Source organism: Sceloporus occidentalis, unplaced genomic scaffold, assembly GCF_023333645.1.
Source record: "Sceloporus occidentalis isolate IW3139 unplaced genomic scaffold, rSceOcc1.0.p SCAF_3, whole genome shotgun sequence".
NCBI lineage: Eukaryota > Metazoa > Chordata > Lepidosauria > Squamata > Phrynosomatidae > Sceloporus > Sceloporus occidentalis.
The window spans coordinates 101,967,525-101,985,266 of NW_028316983.1; the positions used below are offsets into that span (position 1 = coordinate 101,967,525).

Consider the following 17,742-nt stretch of genomic DNA (forward strand, 5'->3'; position numbering starts at 1 on the left):
ATTGCATTTATCCATGGCAGTTAAATTGGTGTCAAACTGAATTATTTCTGGAGTGCAGATCTATCCTATGTGTGCATATGATATATGCATATGCTCAGATATCAACACAGTTGCCTGCATTTTGGGAGGATTGTTTTGTTTTGTTTTGTTTCTTTGTTTTGCAGAGTGGCTGTGGCAATGAGTGCCTGAAGTAAAAAAAATTCCACTATACCACAGGGGCAAATTGCACATTTCTGCAAGTATATACAAGGCAAAGAAGCAACAACCATAGCTTTCTTTCAAGTCTTTCTCTCAACAATTTTGCTTTCTTGGGTGTGACTGCAGGTGTCTACTACTCCCAGGGCAGCTGTAAAGCTAGACTCTATGCTCACCTCGGAGTGGTGCATACACCTCTATGCCTCATTCCCCAAAAGAGATAAAACAAATGTATAAATTCCCTGTTGTCCACTCCTTGCATGAGTGGCTCCATAGATAGCTTGAATGTTTTTTCTCCTTTCATAGAAATGGCTTATATAGCTTTTATCTTTTCTTCCACCAGTTCCATGGCGCAGCTACGTTGTCAGCTGAGAAACCCTAGAGTAGCAGGAGACTTCAGTTGAAGCTCCAATGGTTTGGCTCTCCACTGCTATATTTGTAAGATATCAGGGAGCTCATTAACTGCTAACATTTATACATTTCAAAGGGGCATTCAAAGAAGCCTGTCATATGTCTTTGAAAAAGACAAACCAGTGCCAGTTGGGGACTTAAAAGCCAGAGGCTGCTAGTTAAAGGTATTGCAATTCATGAAGTGTTGGGTGGCAGAAAGGATGGTAAAAGGACAGCAGTAAAGTAAATATTCAGTAATTTCATACTCAAAGAAAGCAATGAGTAATTTTAGTAATTTTCCTATTGCTGTAAAAAAAAGTATTTGAAAATTGTGCTGTTTTCAAGGAATATTTGCTGTTCAGGACATTCCGTGCAAATTTCATGTGGTAATTTTGTACATAAAATAGTTTTTATATATATAGGAACCATTTTATCCACAGAAATTAATCATAATCATAATGATTTCATAGAGGATATGCTGTTTTGTATTCAGAAAGTGCAGTCATTGGGAACTTGTTCAGTGAAAAATTCAAATGTGGGCTATTGTTGTTTTGCAGAAAACAGCTTTTTCTGCACAGAAAATGCTGATTACTACACAGAAAATGTCATTTTCTGGGGGGGAAATGCCATATATAAATTTTGCACAGGATATGTCTTGAACTGCAACATTTTCTTCATTACAGGATTCTTGTTAGAGTTTCCCAGTACTGAAGAATCACATTTTTACAGTGTTTTCATTATTTTTAAATCCCTAAAAGATGGTCTGATTCAGTTCTCTTTTTAAAGAATATTACTGCAGTCATGTCCTAAAACATATCTCATTTGGTAATACTGGAATCTGCAATGCAGCAATGGGAGTGATGTGGCCCTCCAGATGATGTTGAACTGTAAGTCCCATGATCCTTCACCATCAGTCATGCAGATTAGGGTCCTAGGATTTGCAATCCAACAGCATTTGATTGGTCACATGAATCCCACTCTCAGAGCAAGCTGCAAATCTTAATAATATAATAATTTCTAATGACAGTGATTAGAAATTGAAATCTTTTAACAAACTATTTCCACTTCCTCCAGATGGACCTTGCAAAGGAAGAAAAGTGTGAATTCCTGCCTTTCCTTTCTCCTCGGAAGGTTGTAGTGAAAGGAGGGAAAATTGTTGCCATGGAATTTGTTCGGACTGAGCAAGAAGAAGATGGAAACTGGAAGGAAGACCACGATCAGGTTGTCCGTTTGAAAACAAATGTGGTTATCAGTGCCTTCGGTTCAATCCTGAGTGACCCTAAAGGTAACTTTCAATCATAAGAAATGTGATTTGGCAAAATATAAACACTTTTAAGTCTAAAAGAAAAGTTAATTTCCACTTAAGCCCAAAAGGAAGAAGATTCTAAAAGGAATGTTGAACACCTGCTGATAAATTGAAATAACTAGACAATAATCAAAATAATTAGACGACAATAATGAATAAAGCAGCCTGAAATATAGTTGCATGTTCCATTTGTTTTGTTTTTAAATATCAATTGTTCATTTTTGAGTGTATGTGTATAAAAATATTTTTTTTCCGTTGTGTTGCTCATACAGTACGTCCGTGCCATACGCGGGCGTGCTATATGCGGCTTTAACCTTACATGAAAGCTTAAGCTGCCAGGAATATAATGGCGTGCACAGAACACTCCTCCGTTAAAACAAATGGGATTTGAGCATACATGTTTTCCCCATATGCAGAGTTGGGGGTCCGGAATGGATCCCCCTCATATGGGGAGGGCCCATGGTATTACTGTTCATGTATAGAAGAAGCAGATTGCTAAATTTTTACATCATCTAGTTTACCTGCAAACTTATCAGGGAAAATAGAAACAAGTTTCTTTTTTCCTTTTTTTGACTGACCCAGATAGATCAGCTTTAAATGCCACCTGAGCTGGACCTGAAAACAATACTGATATTGTTGCAATTACAATAATCCCCTTAGATTGTGGGATGAATGTGGATACCCCAGTAGTTCATGCTAGCTGATCATTGAATAAATGCAAAGAATGTACAAAACAAAAATCTACATTTGAGAGCTGAAACTGTGGGTGGAAATGAAATGAAAGGTAAATGTGTCATGAAGTTAGCTTCTGAAGCTTGCACAAGTTGCACTGAAGAAATGTTGTGATATGTACATCATGGAACTTTGAATAAATAAAAAAATGTTGTTGTCCCTCAGTATTCCATCAGCCAATGATGAATTAAGGATTCTACCTCTTTGCATGTCAGAGGCACTTCCCCCTTTAACACATATATGGTAGGCAGGTATAACCTTGTCCCTTCTATGGTCTGGACAGCATAGCTGTGGCTATTGGATTTGGCTAATGGAGATGGGTGAGAATATCATTTCAATTTGTTTTTGAAGAATGTATCAAAATTTGCAAATTTAGTATCTGAGATGGAAAGAACGTGAGATTTTAATAATCTTCAGTCCAAGATTCTTTTCATCATTATTCAACAAAGTTTAAAATGTTTACATTCTTCCATATCCTGATGTTTTCTAAAACATTCAAATGTAATATTTAGCTTTGACTTGTCATGTTTTGCCCCCTTTATCTCCCTTGGTTTTATAGAATAAAATTAAAATAAATAAATAAATAAACTAAATATGTGAACTGAAGAGAAAGTGAAAATGAGAGTGTTTTCCATCCCTGCTCCACACAAATGAGAATGAATAAGAATCGCCTTTTCTTCCTCTGCATTGTTTTGAAATAAATAAGAAATTGAACTGAAAGGGCCACTTTTTTAAGTTCAATTTTCATTTATTGCAAAACAAATCCACACTCCAAGGAGGGACTATAAGGTCTTTAGATGTGATTTAGCAGAGTTCCCTGTCTTCCATAGGTTTAGTCTGCTTCTCTACCCATTCCAATATTATGTTGCAATAAGAATTTGATTTGTTGCTGATGTGCTAAAGAAAAAAAAGACAACACTTGAATCAGTAATGAAGCCCTGATTGCTGAAGTTAACTTTAATTAGAGCTTATAAGAGCATATTTGAACAGCCTGGTTAATACATAGCATGCTGAATATAGATTCACTAGATCACACCGGTAGCATCCATAGTCTCACCTGACAGTAATGCAATATCAATCCGTTTAGTGGTCTTATTCTGTTTATCCTATTTTATTATAGCCCTGGGGTGAACAAAAACTGTGCTGAACCCAGCAGTATGATTAAATTCCTGGTTTCATTAGTTGACTTTTTATTTGTTTGCTTTTAAGATTACAAGTTTGGTTTTTGTTTAGTTTTTGTTTCAAGTTTTGTTGGAGAGTGTTCACATGACATTTTTGCTACTTCTAATAAGTAGAAATATGTTAGTAGGGAGAGATTAGGAGGCAATGATATCAGAATCGTAATCAGACTGCACATCTGGATCTTCTGAGCAGAACTGGGCCTCTGAGGTCCAGCTATACCAGGACTGTGAAAACTGCCAAATTGAGTCACATTCTGAAAGATATGTCTGGTCCTGCCATTAGATAGAGTGAGTTAAATTAAAACACCAATTAAAACACCAATTGAAGGTAGTTGTGTTGGTGTGGGGGAGGACAGACCAACTTAGTGTCAAGTGAATTGAAGCCCTTACGTCTCTCTGCTCTGAGATATCATGGGGAATGTTGTGCTGGCACCCTGAAATTGGTTCCTGTACATGGAACATGATGAAGAAAGGAACAGTCTTGCCATTCACCTCATGTCCTGGGCCAACCCTTTAAACCAGAGCCTTAATCTCCCCATTCTGTTTTCTTGCAAGTAATTTGGCATGATATATTCTTTTTGTAATTTTCCTGTGGCAGTGAGTGTTGCAGTTTTTACTCTTAAAAACATGCAAGGAAACCATTTTAGCTTCAGTACTTGTGAAGGGAAGGGATTTACAGCATTGTTCAAAGATCCTCTTTTGAATTTATTCAGCTCCACCAACAATGTCATTTAAGAGATTTTACTGTGGCTCTCTTTACATAACAAAAAAATATATAGGTCCTTCTAAGGCATAATTATATTTGATCTAAAGCAGTGGTTCCCAACCTTCCTAATGCCGCAACCCTTTAATACAGTTCCTCATGTTGTGGTGATCCAAACCCATGAAATTATTTTTGTTGTTACTTCATAACTGTAATTAAATAGGTGTTTTCCAATGGTCTTAGGCAACCCCCATCAAAAGGTCATTCAACCCCCAAAGAGTTACAGCATTAGAAAGATTGGGAACCACTGCTCTAGATCAAATATGATTATGCCTTAGAAGGACCTATATATTTTTTGTTATGTAAAGAGTTAAGAACCATTGATCTAGAGCATCCTAAAATGGTTTCATCTCTCCTACAAGCCCTCATTCCTCTCATAATGGGACCTATGGACACATTTTTGCCCTTCATGGATTAAGATTTTTTTCCCCACTTTTTCACTGCCCTGAATCACTTTTCAGTTGCAACAGCCCCAGCAAGAAATCTATTCATTGTAGACGGTGATGCTACATATTTGCTTAAAGATCTGCACTGGCTGCCTATTCGTTTCTGGGCACAATACAAGGTGTTGGTTATAACCTATAAAGCCCTAAATGGCTTGGGCCCAGGATACCTAGAGGACTGCCTCTCCCCATATAATCTGCCCCGCACACTCCGAACATCCGGGCAGCAGCTATTGAGGGTCCCAGGGGCAAGACTGGCCTCCACATCTAGGAGGACCTTCACCACCTTGCCCCGACCCTCTGGAATTCGCTGCCCGGAGAGCTCCGTTCGGCCACCTCCCTGGCCCAGTTCAAGAAGGAATTAAAGACCTTCTTGTTCAAAATAGCATTCCCGGACACAGGCTCCAGTTAGTCTTCCCCCCTCTGACAGCAGTGGCAAGCTGGCCAGAATTGGTTTTTAATGTGATTTTAATTGTAAATGTTTATATGGTGTGTGCTTTGTATTATGTTTTTTATGGTGTTGTACACCGCCCTGATTGCAAGAAGGGCGGTATAAAAATAAAACTTTTATTTTTTTTATTATTTTAAAAAAATGAATTAAAAATATTTTTAAAAATGCAGAGCCAACAACAATAACACTTTAAATACAAATGTTCTGCCTCTCAGACAGCTGTTATTCATTGTCTTAGCAAAAATCTCCATTTATCTAACACTAGAAGCTACAGAGTGAGTCCATTGGTCTGTCCGTTTAGTTCAATACTGTTTACACAGGCAGTCAGCAGATCAGTCTGAAGCCTTTCCTGAAGAGATACTCCCAAGCTTGAAGATGTGCTTCACTACTGAGCTTTGGCTACATTCCAAAGTTTGAATGGACTGAAACACAGCAGTGATACTGTTAGTCTATTTGAGAACCCTTTTTCAGAGAAGTGATTCTATGCAATTTTCTGTGTGGGCAGCTCCAAGGTGGGTTGAAACCCCCCCCACACACACACACACACACCTTTTCTACAAGAGTTTTTCCAGTGTCTGTGTGACTGTGGAAGGGGGGGGGAGATAGATAGATAGATAGATAGATAGATAGATAGATAGATAGATAGATAGATAGCTTGAGCCTGAAAAGATTTGTATGGTAAGGAATAGCTTTGAATGGAAGAATCATACCCCCAACAGGCTTTTGGAGTTGTGATTTCTGAGCCATTTTGTTTGCAATATTGAGCTGCATAAAATGCCTTTGTGAGCTGAATACAGCTTGTAGATTGCACAATTCCTAGTTTTGCTCTGTAGACCAAGCAGTAGCTCTATGTGTTCCTCTCTCCTTAGTTGCTACCTGCCCTTAAGGGAATAGAATCTGCAGTGGGAGAGAATTTGCCCACATTTCTTCATGTAAACTTATGGTTCCGTGTTTTAGCAAGGAGTGCTCATTCCTTTTATCTTGGTTTTGCCAGCTATTAAGAAGCCAGTCCCAAAATAATTTCTTCTGTACAGGAAACAGTCTTATCAGTTCTGTTTACAGTTATCCTGTAGTCCAGATTGTGGGTGAGATGTTTGAATTATATAATAATTACATAAGAATTTTCCAAAATTTCCAAATTTGTCCTATTCAGAATAGAAACAACTTGAGAATAAAATAAATGTGAATGTGGGAAAAATCTAAATGTGAGAAAAACCAAAACTCATCAGTTCATCCAAACCAAAGGCTTAACTCTTAAAAGTATGAGCTTGAATCTCTCTGCATTCAAACATGTTAGTGATGAATTATTGCTGCCACACATATAGGCAACACAGGTGCAATGTGGCCTTCTCCACAGGTGGAATAATTGTTATCACTGAATGTGTCCAATACAAACGGGTCAAAATTCTATTTCAGTTGGTTTTGGAGGAATTTACCAAAAATCATGAATCACATATTTGGCAGAGGAAGAAGTTGTAGCAAGCCATGGGAGACTGTGGGGATTCCCTGCCTGCAGCCTTCTGAAGGCTGGGTGTTTTCAGAGTGTGTTAGCTAGGGCACAGTGTCCAGCCACTGCTTCACCTTGGAAACTAGTTTGGCTGGAAAAGGAGCTCACCTCCAGTTTGTGCAGAAAGCAGTTGAATCCCAAGGTCTAGTCTCAGCTGATGTCAGCAAATTCCAGATAGCAATGGCCAATTTTGTTCCGTCTCCTTCTTCCCTGCACAGAGAAGGGAAAAGAGAAGTGACACACACCCAACTGGCATGTGTAAGTGTTGGCTGAATCCTGATGTACCTGAGTGTGGCTTGCTTCATGCACTCCTCTTCCCTTCAGACTGGGTGAGAGAGAACCAAATACCTAGGACTATTTCTCTTATGTCTAAGCACTGACTGGAGCTTTGATTCCAAGGCATACATGCCTCCAGGGATTTCTCTCCCTCCAACACACACCCTACTGGGGCTGAGTTTCTGAAGTTTGACCTGGCAACCTCTCCAAGCCAGATTACACCTGGAGGTCAAACTTGCCCCGATGTACTCCGCCTCTAATGTTGTTGCTTTATTTTCATTTTCTTCAAAACAAAACAAAAGAAAAAACCTTCAATGCCACTACAACTAACACATGCATGGTTATGCTATCAAGGTTATCAGCATGTTGCAGAATACATGCACTTTCTTTCCTTTGAAATGACTGAAATGACAAGAGGTAAAAGGGTATGATGATAAACAATACCATTTGGTATATAGGATATTTAAGATACCACTCATTAGAAATTATAGAAGGTGCACATTTTTATTAGAATTAATTTAAAAGGGACTAAAACAAAGAGGAGCTGCTTTAAGGGGCTATTTTAAGCCTAGCGTCACATTGCGGAGTTTTGCCATAGACAGTTGCAGTGAAGCACAACATGATCACTCTGTAATTATTTTTTTTCCTTTCCCCCATAGCTGCACAAGAATAGTTTTCTTCCCTTGTGAATAGCTACACTCAGAATTTCTGCTTATCGTTATTTGCCAGGTTTCACTAGAGGTTGATACCACATATTCTCTTACTAAGAGACCATTGATAAATCTGCAGTTTGGCACCAGACTTGAGCTCAGGATGCTGTATTTGATTCCCCCCCCCCCCCCCCCGGTTAGGTCCAATGAAGAACTATATGTAATGGGGGAAGGGGAAGAGATTACCAAAACTTCCACTTAGGATACAGAAATATATAACTTGGGTGAATATAATATTCCTAAGTAAGCAACAGGAATAAATATCACAGCCATCACTGGCTGGTGAGTGGACCTTAATAATAACAACAGCCGCAGCAGTTGCAGTTGCAGCAGCAACATCCACCACAGCAACAAGACTATATCTTTCTTTGAAGAAGTAAAGAAAAATAACTTTTCGACAGGTTTAGAGAGCAAGCATAGTGTGTTGGTTTGAGTATTGGATATTGGTTCAATTCTGCACCTGGAAATCCCACTTGGTGACTAGGGAAATCACACAGCCTCAGAGGAAGGCAATGCCAAACCTCCTTTGAACAAATCTTGGCAAGAAAACCCATGATAGGATCACCTTAGTGTCCTACCAAGTCTGAAATGATTTGAAGGGACACAACAACAGCATCAATACATATTGAAAGGCTATGAAGCAGTGAAGAGCAATAACTGTCTAGAGCTGCCACTCAGGCATCACATATCATAAAAATTGAAGCAGATTTGATGGTAAGATTTTTTTTGTCTGGTGAAGAATCAGATCTTTTAAGTAATTTGATAATGCTAGTAAAATTACTCAGTATAAACTTGCTGTCACATTGCAGAGTTAATGCAGTTTGACACTGCTTTGTCATGGCTCCATCCTAGGGAATCCTGGGATTTGTAGTTTGCTGTGGTCACACAGCTCTCTGACAGAGATATCTCACAAAACAAAGGATCCCAGAATTCCCTAGCATTGCACCATGGCAGTTAAAGTGGTGTCAAACTGCATTAATTCTGCAATGTAAATGCAGCATAAGGGCCCGAACAGAGGCCAAAATAAAACTGCTTCAGGTCACTTTGGAGGTATGCTGTTTAAATGTCACATGCATCTTAAGAGGCCAGAAGCTGAGCCAAAGCTGTGCTCTAGTCCTTAGGACTGGACCATGGCTTTGGCGCAGCTTCTGGCCTCTTAGGACTCATGCATCATTTAAACAGCATACCTCCAAAGTGACCTGAAGCAGCTTTATTCTGGCATGTCAGTTCAGGCCCTATGTGGAAGAAGGTTTTGTGTGTCCTTCATCTTCAACAAGGCACAAGGGTCATCATGGTGAGTTTTCAGAACAGCAGTGTCTAGGCATTGTTAAGAGAGAAGTAGGAGAGAGATCCATGTCCTAGAATCATGAGAAAACTTGGCAGCTTTGGCAGGCTAGAAATCTCATCAGTCACTGAGAACACTGGAATCCTGAAGGTTTCTTCCCAGATTCTAGGAAACAGGCTGCTTATTCATGCAACTTTAATTCAGCCGCTATATCATTAGTTCTCATTTTAAAAAAGAGAAAGGTATGTGGAACAAAACCTATTTCTCCAAACATTTACAGGCATATTCCTCCCATAAGGGGCCTGTAACTCCCATTCCATTCTGGCAAACTAAATAACGTGTTATAACTTAATAAAAGTTAATAGTGACATGAAAATGAGGATTTCCAGATCAGGAGTCAAAACTCAGTTGAATTTAGAAGCCTCCAAATTAGTCAAAACCCATTCAACATGTTTTCTGAATTGCTAAATTGGATTCAAATGGCAATCCTGAGGTCAGAGACTCTCTCTAACTGAAATAGTAGACATGATGTCTAGATATATTTTTGTTGTTTGTTGTTAACTGCCCTTGAGTCGATCTCAACCCATGGTGGTCCTGCAACATTTCCAAGACCTTCTGTCCTCCACTTCTCTGCTCAACTCCTGCAAACTGATACTTGTGATCTTTTTAATAGAGTCCATCCATCTTGCATGCAGCCTTCCTCTCTTTCTACTTCCCTCTGCCATTCCTAGCATTACTGTTTTTTCCAATGATTCATGCCTTCCCATGAGGTGTCCAAATTACGACAACCTCACTTTTGTCATCTTGGCTTCTAGGAAGATTTCTGGCTTGATCTGCTCCAGGACCCATTTGTTTGTCTTTTTGGATGTCCGTGGAATCCTTAGCACTGTTCTCCAGCACCACATTTCAAATGAGCTGATTTTCCTCCTAGCCTCCTCCTTAACTGTCCAGCTCTCAGATCCATTCATGGCAATAGAGAATACAATGACTTTTACTTTTCTGCTCAGCGGTATATCCTTGCATTTTAGGATCTTCTCTAGTTCTTTCATAGCTGTCCTTCTCATTCTTAATATTCTTCTGATTTCCTGGCTGCAGTCTCCATTTCTGTCAATGTTTGATCCCAGGTATGAGAATTCTTTCACTATTTTTATTTCTTTGTTGTCTAATTCAAATAGCTACACATAAAATAAACAACAACAAGTAAATGCAATGAAAATCTGCACTGCCTTTTTTTACTCCATGAAGATGCAGTTCCTCTATTAATGATGGACACCTAAGACCTCAAATACTGAGTTGATCAAGTCTATTGAATGGATATTGAAAAATTCTGCTAAGTTCCCCATATCTTCTCACAAGAGATAATGGGAGGCTTCCACAGCTTTTCATAGAAGGTCTTAGAAAGAGAGTTGGGGATTGGGAGAGTATCAGGCCTCAGCATGGACTTGTAAACATCACCAGGAATGTAATGCACCTGCATGAGACATGCATAGAGATGGTGCTAAAGTAGAACAGATTTTGAACTGAGATATATTTCCTGCTACTACTGTTGAAATAACTGATTTAATACAATGTTGATCTCTTTCTCTGCTTATGAAATATGAAAATAATCATACATATGCGTCATATTATACATATACAGTGTGCCCGCGTTATATGCAGATTTCAGCATGGGGTGAAAGCTGCGTGGGAGCACATGGGTGCAAGGGGTGGTGTGCGCCACCGCGCTGCCGCACGCACAAGCCCCATTCACTTGAATGGGGCTGGAGCATGCACGGTATTTGGCTTACGCGGGGGGTCCGGAACGGATCCCTCGCGTAAGCCAAGGGCAGACTGTACATTTATGTAAGGATAATGAATGTATATTATAAATATACATATATGCATGCGTATACATAACATTTCCAAAAGTGCCCTCCATATCCATGAATTTGTCATCAGTGGATAAACCATCCACAGCTTGATAATATTTTTTAAAAATCCCAAAAGAAAACCTTGATTTTGACATTTTATATAATGGACACCTTTTTACTATGCCATTTTATATAATGTGTATCCAACCTCCCATATTTTGGTATCCATGGGGAGTCCTGGAGCTAAACTCCAGTGAATACTAAGGGTCCACTTTATGTTTTGATCTGATCTAATCCTCTAATAAAGCAAAGCAGTCAATTTAGACTCCAACTACATATTTGTGTCTATTTATTTCTTTTGTTCTTTTATTTCTGGCAATCTTTTGTCGATTTCCATCTCCTAGCAAACTGGATCATTCTATCAAGTTACTTATTATTTAACCTGTACAAGTGTTCAAGCAGAAATCACTATATTTCCCAAACTGTATTCAAGGCTATACTGCCAGCTTTCAGTGAAACAAGCTTGTTAGATGCATATCAAAAATAACATTAATGAGCTACGAACGCCAAAATTACAGGAACTTATGAAATTGGTTAAACAGAAAATACCATTAAACTGTTTACTGAGGCTTCACAGATATACTGCAGCTAATGAGCATTTCTCCTATTTAAATAAGCCTAAATTGAACACACATTACATGGATACATAATTAGTCATGGCAGTCAAGCACACACTGTGTCACTTTTAAAGCTTTATTTGAGGAATCTTTTTCCATTTGATTTGTTTTGTTAATTAAAATATTTTCTGGCTTTCCAATATATCTTAATATTGCTGGAAGGAGAGGGATTTTCCCCAAACTGATCTATATGGTTGTTGCATCCTCATTTGTGTATAGCTGACAGAAATAGACAGTTTGAGCGCTAATGTCATGTGTGAACTTGTATAGTTTTTCATTTGTTTCTTCTTGAGTTATTTGGTAACATTTGTGCCCTTTCATCCATTCTGAGTGATCTGCTCTTATTGCATTACTGTTGTCTATGTTCAGTGCTGGCAGCTGTTCACATCCTATTATTATCTAAGTTGCCATTGGAATGGACAAAGAGGGAGATTATTATTATTATTATAGTTTATTTTTATAGCGCTGTAAATGTACACAGCTGAAAATGTACACAGATACTATATGACATAGTACATGTGAGACTAAGTAAAAAGATTTATATGGTTTCACTAGATTCTGGATTTAGGGTAGTTCACTGTAGGTATATATACCCTATCATTTGTAAAAGAAGATACATGAGTGCAGCTAATTCATTATAAAGTCAAAGAATCATGCTGTCATATAAATAAATATGATTTATATCCTGCCTTATACCCCAGTTTTCACTTTCTATATGCACTCATGTATAAGTCTAGAAAATTTAGTCAAAAAATTGATCCACAAAACCTGGGTCAGCGTATCCATGGGTAGGTACCATATTTTAACTCTTGTCAGAAAATGAACCATCTCTTTGTCTGTGTAGAGTGGTGAAGGGCAACAGCTTAGTCAGTCACAGGAGAACCTAAAAGGAGCACTGAGCCCTTTGATTCTCTGCACTGTGATGCTGTTTCCTGGGTGGGAAAATGGTGGTGTTAGTGGCTCTTTGATGCTTCTCCTCAAAAGAGTGTCAAGAGGAACCATGCTTTGAAGAAGACATTTGTGTATATTTGTGAGCTTCGTTGGGTTCAATTCAGGCAATTATCACATTCAAGTTAAATGCTGTAATCAATGCTAATGTAGTCTCCATTTTCTTTGTTTTGTCCTTTTGAATTGTCTTAGCCCTGCCTGTGTCACACTGAAACACAAATAACCTATTTATTTAATTTATTTAAAAGCTACTTTTAAATAAAGATACACCAATTAAAAGTCCCTTCTTCAACCTGTTTTCCTCCCATCATTACACAAAATAATATCACTCTCCACATTTATGACCTGAAATAATGGCCAGTTCTTTTGTTGATGTTGATGTTCTTTTCAAAACACAACCATCTACCCCTTTTACTATCTCAACTAGTAGACACCTTTTGACCGAAAATGCTCTTTCTGAAGATGGCATGTCAGAAAACTGAACTTTCCTGACTAGCCTTAAGATGTGAACTGTTCCAAGAAATTCAAAGTATCACAAACAATTTTTATTTATTTATTGTTTATAATAATCCTGACAAGAAAAGATAGCAACTGGCCCTAAATTATCTATTAAGCTTTTGTGTCAGAACATTAATTTGAAACCAGTCGAACTGGCATAAATTCATATATGCTAGCTATAGGCAACTGTGCAAATTGTATATGTGAAATCTAGTGTTTGTTGTTTTAGGAGGGTATGTCACTGTGCTTCTCTCATATAGGGTGAAATAAGCTACGTATATCATTGTTAGTGCATTTGAAGAAAAGTGGAAAACAGATTGTGGTTAGTAAACTGACTAACTTTTCTTGTTTAATCATCCCATTGCTATGAAGTCCACATTCAGAAATCTAGAAAAGGATATTATTGGGTTCTTATCCTTAGAAATAGTAAACTAATGGACTGAGCAGAAAGACAGAGAAAACCAGACTGATCTCAGTTTTTTTGAAAGCAGGTGGAAGCTTCAGCGTCCACACGGCCTGCTTTGAAGGTGGGCTGAACACCCATGGAAAGTCCACACCTCTTGGGTTTTTTTCCGCCTCCCCCCATGCATGTGCACCATTGCATGAACATACTGGCATACCACCTGAAACAAACAAACCTCTCTCTTCCCACCCAGTTGTCATCCCATTGGATGCCCCATGTGACCAGTCACACAGTCGCATGAGCAATACTCTGCTGGTACAGTGCATTGGTGTCCGTAGTGACAGATTAGCAATCTGTGCATTCCCTCCCCCTCCCATAAATGCCCCTTTCCCCCTTCACCACATCCCCTTGTTGGATTGTCTAGTTTGTGTATGTGTTAATTGCATCCATTGCATTATTTTTTCCCCACTATGAATTCTTTTTTATTTTGATTATGAGTTTTTTACAATCAAAGGAGAGAAAATATATATATAAAAAAGACATTCCATATTACATGCAATTTTATCTCTTACCACATCATATCCCTCTCCTTTCCCCCTCCCCCTCCCCCCAATCCTAATATGTATACTTTACTCTCTCTTATATACTACTATCTCTACACCTGTGTATTTTCTTATTCATTCACTCTACTTCTATACTCTTCCAATATTGTACAGTTAAGTTCCAATCTTCTTCTTCATCTTCCTCTTCAACTTCTTTCTCTCTATCTTCTTTCAACTTTCTAGATAATTTATCTGATTCTCTCATGTCCAGTATTCTTTTAAACCATTCCTCCAGAGAGGGTATCTGATCCACTTTCCACTTTTGGGCATATAGCACTCTCGCTGTAGTAATCATGTATAACATAATTTTCCAATACTTTTTCTCAATTTCTTTAACTATTTTACATGTCATGTTCAGTAGGTACAATTCTGGATTCTTTGGAAACTCCCTTCCTATAATTTCTGTTATGACAGAGTGTATGCTATCCCAAAATTGTTTCGCCTTCCTACACGTCCACCACATATGGTAAAAGGTCCCTACCGCCTCTGCTCTGCTTATTAACTTACTAAGTGTGGCTTACGAGCCAGATCAAGCCTCACAGCAGTTTTTAACCCTTATTTTAGTATTCAACATATTGTTCCAATAAAAGTACAGTTTTTTAGCTTCATTTTCCCTAAACTCTGTGTTTTTCCATTTGCTTCTACGTTTAGGGCATCACCTCCCAGTTTCCTTTTTTTCCCTACCGCCTTCCCACATTTCCAACAAGTATTGTTTACTTCTTTATACATTTTTGACAGTTTAGCCGGAGTCAAGTACCATAAATAAAACATTTTGTAATAGTTCTCCTTTAAGTTTTGTGCTAAAGTAAATTTGTTAGTCTTTAACCACGATTTCTCCCATTCCTCCAGGCTTATACTATGTCTAATCATTTGACTCCATTTAATCATATTATCTTTTATACCTTCTTGTTCCAGATCCCTTTTTAGCAATTCTTTATAGTATTTTGATATTTTTTTTCTTTTTCTGTTTTTCACCAATTATAACGTCCCACTCATTTTTCCTTCTTTCTATACCTTCTTCTTTCCAATCTTTCTTAAACCTTTCCTCTAGTTGCTTATACGAAAACCATTCTAATTTTATCCCCCCCTTCTCCAACTTCTCTCTAGATTTCATTTTCCAAGTTACTCCCTCTCCCTCTTCCAATATTGTTTCATATGTAATCCAGTATTCTTGTGCCCTGTTAAATTTACCAAAGTGTGCCTCCTGTGGTGACGTCCACTTTGGTATTTTGTTATAAAAATTTTTCTTTCCATGTTCCCAAATTCTCAACAGTCCTTTTCTTATTACATGATTTTTAAATTCCATATCTTCTTTCCATTTATTATATATTAAATATCCATGCCACCCATATTTGATGTTATGCCCTTCTAAATTCAACAGTCTCTCATTTTTTAGATTAATCCAGTCCTCTACCCATACCATCCCACATGCATAATAATACTTCTGTAGATCCGGTGTTCCCAAGCCTCCTCTTTTCTTATCATCTATTATATTATTCCACTTTATCCTTGCCTTTCTTCCAGCCCAAATGAACTTTGCCATTTCTTTTCTCCATTCCTGGAAACACTTATCACTATTAATTATTGGGAGGTTTTGAAAAATGAACAGAAATTTTGGTAACACATTGGTCTTAATTGCAGCCATTTTACCAAACAATGATAAATTTAGTCTGGACCATCTCCCCAAATCCTCTTTAATCTCCTTCCATTTTTTCTCATAATTATTAGCAAATAAGTCTCCGGTTCTTTTAGATATCCAAATTCCCAGATAATTTACTTTGTTTTGGATTTTAAATTTTGTAAGCTCTACCAGTTCTAACTCTTCTTCCTTTGACATATTTTTAGTCAGCATAGTTGTTTTATCTACATTAATTTTAAATCCAGCCGCTTCTCCAAATTCCTGAAGTACCACCATTAACTCCCTTATACTGTTTATAGGATCCTCTAGAAAGACAACTATGTCATCTGCGTATGCTTTTACTTTATAGCAATGATCCTTTAACTTTACACCTACTATCTTCTCATTTTGTCTTATATCTTGTAACAGAACCTCCAATATTAATATGAACAATAATGGGGATAGTGGGCACCCCTGCCTTGTTCCTTTTTCTACATCAAATTCTTGTGACTTTTCTCCATTCACTATTACCAAGGCTTTCTGTTCTTTATACAATTCTATAATCCATTTTGAGAAGGTTTCTCCTATCTCCAGCCTATTCAATAATTCATGCATAAACTGCCAATTTATATTATCATATGCTTTTTCCGCATAATACTCTAATACATCTATTACCGTTCTTTGATTTTCCTTCATTTGCCTTTCGGGTAAAAACCCATTTTGATCTGAGTGTATTTTATCCTTCAATATTATTTTAAGTCTATTTGCTAGAATAGATGTTAATATTTTATAATCATTATTGATCAAAGAAATCGGCCTATAATTCTTCGGCTCCTTTTCATCCTTCCCCTCCTTATGTATCACCGCTATATGCGCTCCTCTCCAAGAGTCTGGTTTACCTTCCTTATCTATATTATTAAATACTGTTAACATACAATCTTTTAATTCTTCCTCAAATTTCTTATATAAACCTCCAGATAGCCCATCTGGTCCAGGCACTGTACCACTTTTAGCTTTCCTTATTGCTCCTTTCAACTCCTCCTCTACTATGGGTGCATTCAGCTTATCCTGCAATTCCTTCTCTAATGGCACTATTGCATCCATTGCATTATTGACCAACTGCTGTGTTTGTCATACTTTTGTGTCATGAGGTGTGTGACAACTCAATGGTGCAATGGGTAGATGGTGCAGCTGGCCACATGTACACCTATATGCTAAACTGGAAAAAAAAAGTATGGTGAGCAATGACACCAACACTGGTGTCTCACTGGTTCCCAGGGTGCATGCCCCAGAGCCCTTTCATATGCCACCTGGCCTTTACCACATACCACACTTGTGCCTTGCTGTTTATGTGCTGGTGCAATGATGCACATTTTCCCCATTAAATTGGAGTATCAGAGCTTGTTTTTCCTCCAGTTTTTTTGCCTTGGAGCACAGCTTCATGTCAGTTTCCATCTGGTTTGGCACCATACATCATCTGAACAAGTAGGCTTCAAGTTGGTTTGAAGCTGCTTTATTTTGTGAGTGTGGAAAGATCCTAATTCAGCAGTTTTGGACACAGATACAAGTAGATTCTATAAGTACCTCTACTCAGTACAATATAAATCTAGTCATGGCACTTTGCACCTTCACTGGACTTACTCAAATACATGCTTTGTTTGTTTTATTTGAGTCTAGATTTTTGCAGGCAGTGAAAATTAAAAGAGACTAATCACTTCTGTCCCTGAAAGTGACACAGTATTTCCATGTTTAACATTAGCTGCTGAAACATGCAAAGCAGGAGGTTTTTTTGCTAATATTTTTGTCTGAGCCATCAGTGCCTTATCTTAGTATCCAGGATTTCAAAATATTTTGTTCTTGGCACTATCAGTATTCACAGTTCTATGTGGTGTTCATATTAATTTATT

At 37.9% G+C, this 17,742-nt stretch overlaps 1 protein-coding gene across 4 annotated transcripts in view; it reads left to right on the forward strand.

The window, feature by feature from the left end:
- Window positions 1–17,742, forward strand: part of DPYD (dihydropyrimidine dehydrogenase) — a 594,441-nt gene that overhangs the window by 285,980 nt on the left and 290,719 nt on the right. For all 4 annotated transcript variants that reach the window (XR_016280498.1, XR_016280499.1, XM_089515658.1 and 1 more), the window contains one exon: window positions 1,660–1,870. Coding sequence is in view for 2 of the 4 variants with exons in the window: in XM_089515658.1 (XP_089371784.1) it covers window positions 1,660–1,870 (211 nt within the window). In the remaining 2 variants the exon portion in view is untranslated. The remainder of the gene's footprint in view (window positions 1–1,659; window positions 1,871–17,742) is intronic.